Source organism: Diadema antillarum, unplaced genomic scaffold, assembly GCF_040938485.1.
Source record: "Diadema antillarum isolate AM-2024a unplaced genomic scaffold, OU_Dant_1.0 seq00001751_RagTag, whole genome shotgun sequence".
NCBI classification, from domain to species: Eukaryota; Metazoa; Echinodermata; class Echinoidea; order Diadematoida; family Diadematidae; genus Diadema; species Diadema antillarum.
In genome coordinates this window covers 445,408-456,713 of record NW_027272433.1, presented here as the reverse complement: position 1 = coordinate 456,713, position 11,306 = coordinate 445,408, and the positions used below count along the sequence as shown (strand labels likewise).

The following is an 11,306-nucleotide window of genomic DNA, read 5'->3' as shown; positions in this document are numbered from 1 at the left end:
CTCCCCAAAAAAGGGGTTGTAGAAAAACTGCTTAAAACATGTTATGACCCCAAACTAAAGAATATGTAGAAGAAAGATAGCTCTTTCAGAAAATATGAAAAACTCAAGATTGACATAGTTGACCCATTTCACCTGTTTTGAGTCCTCACATAAATTCAGGAGGTGCAACTTTTTGTTTGTTTTGTGGTGCACGGTCACATATTTTCTTCTTCTTCTTGAAAAAACCTAGGGGTATAGGATCTCAATTTGTTCAAACGGGCACCATGCTCCCTTGGGGGGCCCAGGGAGCCCAAACACCACCCTCCCATTAGAAATCTTTAAAAATCTTCTTCTCGAGAACCAGAAGTGATAGAGTTAATACCATGAGTAAGTATATTGATGACAGTAGATTCAATGTCAGTTCATGTAAGATCCATCTTCTTCTTGAGAATGCATGATCAATTTTTCATCATCATTTGATGTTTTCCGATTTTATTTTTCCAAAAGTGTAATTTACCAAATAGAATCATTTTTATTGTACCTGCACTTCATACCCTAAAAAGAAATAATGGCAAAATATATGGTATAGGATATGAGGTTTTGACAGCCTGGAAGCTTTGCTCACAGGTGACCTCCACAGAGTCAAAAGTCTACATATATTAAAACATGTTTTATATTTGTGCACAGCATTCCTTTGCATATGAGACTGTCATAATGCAAAAGTGATATACTGAATGCTGTCAAGTGATTTTTCTTTTACACTCCTTTGCATTTTCTAAATATTTAGGCTGTTCATCAGGAACATCAACTCCAGACCAGACAACTGCAACAGATTGGAGTCAGCAGGAAACCAGTAAAGAAACTACAGTGAGTGTTGCGACATCAGACAGCATCACACTTTCTGATGTGACACATTCTAGCTCAGCAACAGTAAGCTTGGATGTTACATCAACAACATCAGTATCAACCACCATGCCGGCAATGGATGCTGCTACAACAACAGATGTGAGCACAGAGACTCTAATGACCACTGAACTGTCAACAGGTGGTGAAAGAACTATAAGTGAAACTGAACTTTCTACAGAGATTGGAACAACTGATATGGGGACAAGTCAAGATTATACATCAGATAAGACGACTGAAGAGACTGTTACGGATGGAACCAAAGCAACAGAATCAACTATTGACAGTTCAACTTCACTGCTTTCAACAGAAGTCACAGAAGATATTGATAGTACTATTTCAGTCACAACCCAAGGTCCAACAGCTTTCTTATCTACCGAGGGAATGACTTCAGACTCAATATCCAGTAACATTGTCACAACTGTACAAACCACTGAAGAAAAAGTGTTCGAGACAACACAGTTTTCTACCTCAGATTATCTTTCTACAGAAGCCAGAAGTACTTTGGGTCAAAGTACCTTGGAATTGTCAACAGAACAAACAAGTGTCATGTTCTTCACAACTGATTCTACATCAGATGGAAGCACAGAGTCTGTAATGACCACTGAACTTTCAACAGGTGGTGAAAGAACAATTAGTGAAACTGAACTTTCTACAGAGATTGGAACAACTGATATGATGACAAGTCAAGATTATACATCAGATGAGACAACTGAAGTGACTGTTACAGATGGAATCAAAACAACAGAATCATCAACTATTGACAGTTCAACTTCACTGCTTTCAACAGAAGTCACAGAAGATATTGAGAGTACACTTTCAGTCACAACCCAAGGTCCAACAGCTTTCTTATCTACCGAGGGAATGACTTCAGACTCAACATCCGGTAACATTGTCACAATTGTACAAACCACTGAAGAGAAAGCTTTGGAGACAACACAGTTTTCTACCCCAGATTCCCTTTCTACAGAAGCCAGAAGTACTTTGGGTCAAATTACCGTGGAATTGTCAACAGAAGAAACAAGTGTCATGTCCTTCACAACTGATTCTACATCAGATGGAAGCACAAAGTCTGTAATGACCACTGAACTTTCAACAGGTGGTGAAAGAACTATAAGTGAAACTGAACTTTCTACACAGATTAGAACAACTGATATGATGACAAGTGAAGATTTTACATCAGATGAGACAACTGAAGTGACTGTTACAGATGAAATCAAAACAACAGAATCATCAACTATTGACAGTTCAGCTTCACTGCTTTCAACAGAAGTCACAGAAGATATTGAGAGTACAATTTCAGTCACAACCCAAGGAGCAACAACAGTCTTATCTACAGAGGGACTGACTTCAGACACTACATCCAGTAACATAGCCACAACTGTGCAAACCACTGAAGAGAAAGTGTCTTATACAACACAGTTTTCTACCACAGATTCCCTTTCTACGGCCTCCTTAAGTTCTATAGGTCAAAGTTCCATGGGATTTTCAACAGAAGAAACAACTGTCAGTCCTTTCACAACTGAGTTTACATCAGATGCAAGCACAGAGTCTGTAATAACCACTGAATTTTCAACAGGTAGTGAAAGAACTGTAAGTGAAACTGAGGTTTCTACAGAGATTGGAATGAGTGATATGACAAGTCAAGATTTTACATCAGATGGGGCAACTGAGGAGACTGTTACCGATGGAATCAAAACAACAGAATCATCAACTATTTACAGTTCAACTTCACTGCTTTCAACAGAAGTAACAGAAGATATTGATAGTACAATTTTAGCCACAACCCAAGGAGCAACATCTGCATTGTCTACAGAGAGAGTAATGACCGACTTTACATCCAGTAAAGTCAAGACTACTGTACAAACTACTGACGAGAAAGTCACTGATACAACACAGCCTTCTACCTCAGATTCCCTTTCTACAGATGTCGGTAGTACTTTAGATCAAAGTACATTTGGATTGTCAACAGAGGAAACAAGTATTAGGCCCTTCACAAGTGAGTTTACATCAGATTCCAGCACAAATTTTATAAGGACAACTGTTATGTCAACAGAGGAGGAAAGAACTGTAAGTGAAACTGAACTGACTACCGAGGTTGGATCGACTTCATTGCTTTCAACATCAGTCACAGAAGTTACTGAGAGTAAGATTTCAGCAACAACACAAGGAGCAACCCAAGTACCAACTACTGCCTTATCTACAGATGGATTCACTAGTGACTTAACATCCACTGATAGCAAGACTACTGTACAAACCACTGAAGAGAGAGCGTTGGAGACAACACAGTTTTCTACCTCAGATTCCCTATCTACAGCCTCCGTAACTACTTTGGGTCAAAGTTCCATAGGACATTCAACAGAAGAAACAACTGACAGTCCTTTCACAACTGAGTTTACATCAGATGCAAGCACAGAGTCTGTAATGACCACTGAACTTTCAACAGGTAGTGAAAGAACTGTAAGTGAAACTGAGGTTTCAACAGAGATTAGAACAAGTGATATCATGACAAGTCAAGATTTTACATCAGATACGACAAATGAAGATACTGTTACAGATGGAATCAAAACAACACAATCATCGACTATTTACAGTTCAACTTCACTGCTCTCAACAGAAGTTACAGAAGATATTGAGAGTACACTTTCAGTAACAACCCAAGGAGCAACATCTGCCTTGTCTACAGAGGGAATGACTACTGACTTCACATCCAGTTATTTTAAGACAACTGTACAAACGACTGAAGAGAAAGCATTGGAGACAACACAGTTTTCTACCTCAGAATCCCTTTCTACAGATGCCAGAAGTACTTTAGTTCAAAGTACCTTGGGAATATCAACAGAGGAAACAAGTGTCAGTCCTTTCACAACTGAGTTTACTTCAGATTCTAGTACAGACTCTGTTAGTACAACAGTTTTCTCAACAAATGGGGAAAGAACTGTAAGTGAAACTGATCTCACTACTATGTTTGGAACAACTTCACTCCTTTCAACCAGTGTCACAGAAGATATTGAGAGTACAATTTCAGTAACAACCCAAGGAGCAACAACTGTCTTGTCTACAGATGAAATGACTTCAGACTTTACATCCAATAATATCAAAACATCTGTACAATCCACTGAAGAAAAAGTGTTGGAGACAACACAGTCTTCCACTTCAGATTCCCTTTCTACAGATGCTGGAAGTACTTTGGTTCAAAGTACTCTGGGATTGTCAACAGAGGAGACAACTGTGAGAACCTTCACAACTGAATTTACATCAGATTCCAGCACGAATTCTGTAAGGACAACTGTTATGTCAACAGAGGGGAAAAAAACTGTAAGTGAAACTGAACTGACTACTGAGGTTGGAACAACTTTACTGCCTTCAACAGGAGTCACAGAAGATATTGAAAGTACAATGTCAGCAACAACACAAAGAGCAACCAAGGAACCAACAACTGTCTTATCTACAGATGGATTCACCAGTGACTTTACATCAACTGATAGCAAGACTACAGTACAAACCACTGAAGAGAAAGCTTTGGAGACGACACTGTTTTCTACCTCAGATTCCCTTTCTACAGTTGCTGGAAGTACTTTTGTTCAAAGTACCTTGGGATTATCAACAGAGGAAACAAGTGTCGGTCCTTTCACAACTGAGTTTACCTCAGATTTCAGTACAGACTTTGGTAGTACAACAATTTTCTCAACAGATGTTGAAAGAACTGTAAGTGAAACTGAACTCACTACCAAGTTTGAAACAACTTCACTCCTTTCAACTAGTGTCACAGAAGATACTGAGAGTACAATTTCAGTAACAACCCAAGGAGCAACAACTGTCTTGTCTACAGATGGAATGACTTCAGACTTTACATCCAGTAATATCAAAACAACTGTACAATCCACTGAAGAAAAAGTGTTGGAGACAACACAGTCTTCCACCTCAGATTCCCTTTCTACAGATGCTGGAAGTACTTTGGTTCAAAGTACTCTGGGATTGTCAACAGAGGAGACAACTGTGAGAACCTTCACAACTGAATTTACATCAGATTCCAGCATGAATTCTGTAAGGACAACTGTTATGTCAACAGATGGGGAAAGAACTGTAAGTGAAACTGAACTGACTACTGAGGTTGGAACAACTTTACCGCTTTCAACAGGAGTCACAGAAGGTATTGAAAGTACAATTTCAGCAACAACGCGAGAAGCAACACAAGGACCAACAACTGCCTTATCTACAGATGGATTCACCAGTGACTTTACACCCACTGATAGCAAGACTATTGTACAAACCACTGAAGAGAAAGCTTTGGAGACAACACAGTTTTCTACCTCAGATTCTCTTTCTACAGATGTCGAAAGTACTTTGGTTCAAAGTACCGTGGGATTGTCAACAGAGGAAACAAGTGTCAGTCCTTTCACAACTGAATTTACCTCAGATTTCAGTACAGACTCTGTTAGTACAACAGTTTTCTCAACAGATGGTGAAAGAACTGTAAGTGAAACCGAACTCATACCCAAGTTGGGAACAACTTCACTCCTTTCACCCAGTGTCACAGAAGATACTGAGAGTACAATTTCAGTAACAACCCAAGGAGCAACAACTGTCTTGTCTACAGATGAAATGACTTCAGACTTTACATCCAATAATATCAAAACAACTGTACAATCCACTGCAGAGTCCACATTGGAGACAGCACAGATATCTACCTCGGATTCCCTGACGACAGATTCTAGAAGTACTTTGGTTCATGGTACTGTGGGATTTTCTACAGAGGAGACAAGTATTAGGCCCTTGACAACTGAGTTTACATCAGATTCCAGCACGGATTCTATCAGGACAACTGTTATGTCAACAGATGGGGACAGAACTGTAAGTGAAACTGAACTGACTACTGAGATTGGAACGACTTTACCGCTTTCAACAGGAGTCACAGAAGGTATTGAAAGTACAATGTCAGTAACAACGCGAGAAGCAACCCAAGGACCAACAACTGCCTTATCTAGAGATGGATTCACCAGTGACTTTACACCCACTGATAGCAAGACTACTGTACAAACCACTGAAGAGAAAGCTTTGGAGACAACACAGTTTTCTACCTCAGATTCTCTTTCTACAGATGTCGGAAGTACTTCTGTTCAAAGTACCGTGGGATTGTCAACAGAGGAAACAAGTGTCAGTCCTTTCACAACTGAGTTTACCTCAGATTTCGGTACAGACTCTGTTAGTACAACAGTTTTCTCAACAGATGGTGAAAGAACTGTAAGTGAAACCGAACTCACACCCAAGTTGGGAACAACTTCACTCCTTTCAACCAGTGTCACAGAAGATACTGAGAGTACAATTTCAGTAACAACCCAAGGAGCAACAACTGTCTTGTCTACAGATGAAATGACTTCAGACTTTACATCCAATAATATCAAAACAACTGTACAATCCACTGCAGAGTCCACATTGGAGACAACACAGATATCTACCTCAGATTCCCAGACGACAGATTCTAGAAGTACTTTGGTTCAAAGTACTCTGGAATTGTCAACAGAGGAGACAACTGTGAGAACCTTCACAACTGAATTTACATCAGATTCCAGCATGAATTCTGTAAGGACAACTGTTATGTCAACAGATGGGGAAAGAACTGTAAGTGAAACTGAACTGACTACTGAGGTTGGAACAACTTTACCGCTTTCAACAGGAGTCACAGAAGGTATTGAAAGTACAATTTCAGCAACAACGCGAGAAGCAACACAAGGACCAACAACTGCCTTATCTACAGATGGATTCACCAGTGACTTTACACCCACTGATAGCAAGACTACTGTACAAACCACTGAAGAGAAAGCTTTGGAGACAACACAGTTTTCTACCTCAGATTCTCTTTCTACAGATGTCGAAAGTACTTCTGTTCAAAGTACCTTGGGATTGTCAACAGAGGAAACAAGTATTAGGCCCTTCACAACTGAGTTTACATCAGATTCCAGTACAGACTCTGTGAGGACAACAGTTATATCAACAGATGGGGAAAAAACTGTAAGTGAGACTGAACTCTCTACTGAGGTTGGAACAACTTTACTGCTTTCAACAGGAGTCACACAAGATATTGAGAGTACGATTTCAGGAACAACCCAAGGACCGACACCTGCCTTATCTACAGAGGGACTCACTACCAACTTTACATCCAGTGAAATCAAGACAACTGTACAAACAACTGAAGAGAAAGCTTTGGAGACGACACTGTTTTCTACCTCAGATTCCCTTTCTACAGATGCCGGAAGTACTTTGGTTCAAAGTACCTTTGGATTGTCAACAGAGGAAACAAGTGTCGGTCCTTTCACAACTGAGTTTACCTCAGATTTCAGTACAGACTTTGGTAGTACAACAGTTTTCTCAACAGATGGTGAAAGAACTGTAAGTGAAACTGAACTCACTACCAAGTTTGGATCAACTTCACTCCTTTCAACCAGTGGCACAGAAGATATTGAGAGTACAATTTCAGTAACAACCCAAGGAGCAACAACTGTCTTGTCTACAGATGGAATGACTTCAGACTTTACATCCAATAATATCAAAACAACTGTACAATCCACTGCAGAGTCCACATTGGAGACAACACAGATATCTACCTCAGATTCCCTGACGACAGATTCTGGAAGTACTTTGGTTCATAGTACTGTGGGATTTTCAACAGAGAAGACAAGTATTGGGCCCTTGACAACTGAGTTTACATCAGATTCCAGCACCGATTCTATAGGGACAACTGTTATGTCAACAGAAGGGGAAAGAACTGTAAGTGAAACTGAACTGACTACTGAGGTTGGAACAACTTTACCGCTTTCAACAGGAGTCACAGAAGGTATTGAAAGTACAATATCAGCAACAACGCGAGGAGCAACCCAAGGACCAACAACTGCCTTATCTACAGATGGATTCACCAGTGACTTTACACCCACTGATAGCAAGACTACTGTACAAACCACTGAAGAGAAAGCTTTGGAGACAACACAGTTTTCTACCTCAGATTCTATTTCTACACTTGTCGGAAGTACTTCTGTTGAAAGTACTGTGGGATTGTCAACAGAGGAAATAAGTATTAAGCCCTTCACAACAGAGTTTACATCAGATTCCAGTACAGACTCTGTGAGGACAACAGTTATATCAACAGATGGGGAAAAAACTGTAAGTGAGACTGAACTCTCTACTGAGGTTGGAACAACTTTCCTGCTTTCAACAGGAGTGACACAAGATGTTGAGAGTACGATTTCAGGAACAACCCAAGGACCGACACCTCCCTTATCTACAGAGGGACTCACTACCAACTTTACATCCAGTGAAATCAAGACAACTGTACAAACAACTGAAGAGAAAGCTTTGGAGACGACACTGTTTTCTACCTCAGATTCCCTTTCTACAGATGCCGGAAGTACTTTGGTTCAAAGTACTTTGGGATTGTCAACAGAGGAAAAAAGTGTCGGTCCTTTCACAACCGAGTTTACCTCAGATTTCAGTACAGACTTTGGTAGTACAACAGTTTTCTCAACAGATGGTGAAAGAACCATTAGTGAAACTGAACTCACTACCAAGTTTGGAACAACTTCACTCCTTTCAACCAGTGTCACAGAAGATATTGAGAGTACAATTTCAGTAACAACCCAAGGAGCAACAACTGTCTTGTCTACAGATGGAATGACTTCAGACTTTACATCCAATAATATCAAAACAACTGTACAATCCACTGCAGAGTCCACATTGGAGACAGCACAGATATCTACCTCAGATTCCCTGACGACAGATTCTAGAAGTACTTTGGTTCATAGTACTGTGGGATTTTCAACAGAGGAGACAAGTATTAGGCCCTTGACAACTGAATTTACATCAGATTCCAGCACAGATTCTATCAGGACAACTGTTATTTCAACAGAGGGGGAAAGAACTGTAAGTGAAACTGAACTGACTACTGAGGTTGGAACAACTTTACCGCTTTCAACAGGAGTCACAGAAGGTATTGAAAGTACAATGTCAGCAACAACGCGAGGAGCAACCCAAGGACCAACAACTGCCTTATCTACAGATGGATTCACCAGTGACTTTACACCCACTGATAGCAAGACTACTGTACAAACCACTGAAGAGAAAGCTTTGGAGTCAACACTGTTTTCTACCTCAGATTCCCTTTCTACAGATGCCGGAAGTACTTTGGTTCAAAGTACCTTGGGATTGTCAACAGAGGAAACAAGTGTCAGTCCTTTCACAACTGACTTTACCTCAGATTCCAGTACAGACTCTGTTAGTACAACAGTTTTCTCAACAGTTGGTGAAAGAACTGTAAGTAAAACCGAACTCACTACCAAGTTTGGAACAACTTCACTCCTTTCAACCAGTGTCACAGAAGATATTGAGAGTACAATTTCAGTAACAACCCAAGGAGCAACAACTGTCTTGTCTACAGATGGAATGACTTCAGACTTTACATCCAATAATATCAAAACAACTGTACAATCCACTGCAGAGTCCACATTGGAGACAGCACAGATATCTACCTTGGATTCCCTGACGACAGATTCTGGAAGTACTTTGGTTCATAGTACTGTGGGATTTTCAACAGAGGAGACAAGTATTAGGCCCTTGACAACTGAGTTTACATCAGATTCCAGCACGGATTCTATCAGGACAACTGTTATTTCAACAGAGGGGGAAAGAACTGTAAGTGAAACTGAACTGACTACTGAGGTTGGAACAACTTTACCGCTTTCAACAGGAGTCACAGAAGGTATTGAAAGTACAATGTCAGCAACAATGCGAGGAGCAACCCAAGGACCAACAACTGCCTTATCTAGAGATGGATTCACCAGTGACTTTACACCCACTGATAGCAAGACTACTGTACAAACCACTGAAGAGAAAGCTTTGGAGTCGACACTGTTTTCTACCTCAGATTCCCTTTCTACAGATGCCGGAAGTACTTTGGTTCAAAGTACCTTGGGATTGTCAACAGAGGAAATAAGTGTCAGTCCTTTCACAACTGAGTTTACCTCAGATTCCAGTACAGACTCTGTTAGTACAACAGTTTTCTCAACAGTTGGTGAAAGAACTGTAAGTAAAACCGAACTCACTACCAAGTTTGAAACAACTTCACTCCTTTCAACCAGTGTCACAGAGGATATTGAGAGTACAATTTCAGTAACAACACAAGGAGCAACAACTGTCTTGTCTACAGATGGAATGACTTCAGACTTTACATCCAATAATATCAAAACAACTGTACAATCCACTGCAGAGTCCACATTGGAGACAACACAGATATCTACCTCAGATTCCCTGACGACAGATTCTGGAAGTACTTTGGTTCATAGTACTGTGGGATTTTCAACAAAGGAGACAAGTATTAGGCCCTTGACAACTGAGTTTACATCAGATTCCAGCACGGATTCTATAAGGACAACTGTTATGTCAACAGAGGGGGAAAGTGAAACTGAACTGACTACTGAGGTTGGAACAACTTTACCGCTTTCAACAGGAGTCACAGAAGGTATTGAAAGTACAATGTCAGCAACAACGCGAGGAGCAACCCAAGGACCAACAACTGCCTTATCTACAGATGGATTCACCAGTGACTTTACACCCACTGATAGCAAGACTACTGTACAAACCACTGAAGAGAAAGCTTTGGAGACGACACTGTTTTCTACCTCAGATTCCCTTTCTACAGATGCCGGAAGTACTTTGGTTCAAAGTACCTTGGGATTGTCAACAGAGGAAGCAAGTGTCAGTCCTTTCACAACTGAGTTTACCTCAGATTCCAGTACAGACTCTGTTAGTACAACAGTTTTCTCAACATATGGTGAAAGAACTGTAAGTGAAACCGAACTCACTACCAAGTTTGGAACAACTTCACTCCTTTCAACCAGTGTCACAGAAGATATTGAGAGTACAATTTCAGTAACAACACAAGGAGCAACAACTGTCTTGTCTACAGATGGAATGACTTCAGACTTTACATCCAATAATATCAAAACAACTGTACAATCCACTGCAGAGTCCACATTGGAGACAGCACAGATATCTACCTTGGATTCCCTGACGACAGATTCTGGAAGTACTTTGGTTCATAGTACTGTGGGATTCTCAACAGAGGAGAATAGTATTGGGCCCTTGACAACTGAGTTTACATCAGATTCCAGCACGGATTCTATAAGGACAACTGTTATGTCAACAGATGGGGAAAGAACTGTAAGTGAAACTGAACTGACTACTGAGGTTGGAACAACTATACCGCTTTCAACAGGAGTCACAGAAGGTATTGAAAGTACGCTTTCAGCAACAACGCGAGAAGCAACACAAGGACCAACAACTGCCTTATCTACAGATGGATTCACCAGTGACTTTACACCCACTGATAGCAAGACTACTGTACAAACCACCGAAGAGAAAGCTTTGGAGACGAC

The 11,306-nt window shown here is 40.5% G+C and overlaps 1 protein-coding gene across 1 annotated transcript in view; it reads left to right on the top strand.

The window, feature by feature from the left end:
• Positions 1-2,040: 2,040 nt before the first annotated feature.
• The window catches only part of LOC139712022 (uncharacterized), a 79,184-nt gene continuing 69,918 nt past the window's right edge, over positions 2,041-11,306 (top strand). The window contains exons 1-5 of the mRNA XM_071623861.1: positions 2,041-2,881; positions 3,947-5,035; positions 6,560-8,444; positions 10,011-10,243; positions 10,898-11,158. Of these exons, the coding sequence (XP_071479962.1) occupies positions 2,041-2,881; positions 3,947-5,035; positions 6,560-8,444; positions 10,011-10,243; positions 10,898-11,158 (4,309 nt within the window). The remainder of the gene's footprint in view (positions 2,882-3,946; positions 5,036-6,559; positions 8,445-10,010; positions 10,244-10,897; positions 11,159-11,306) is intronic.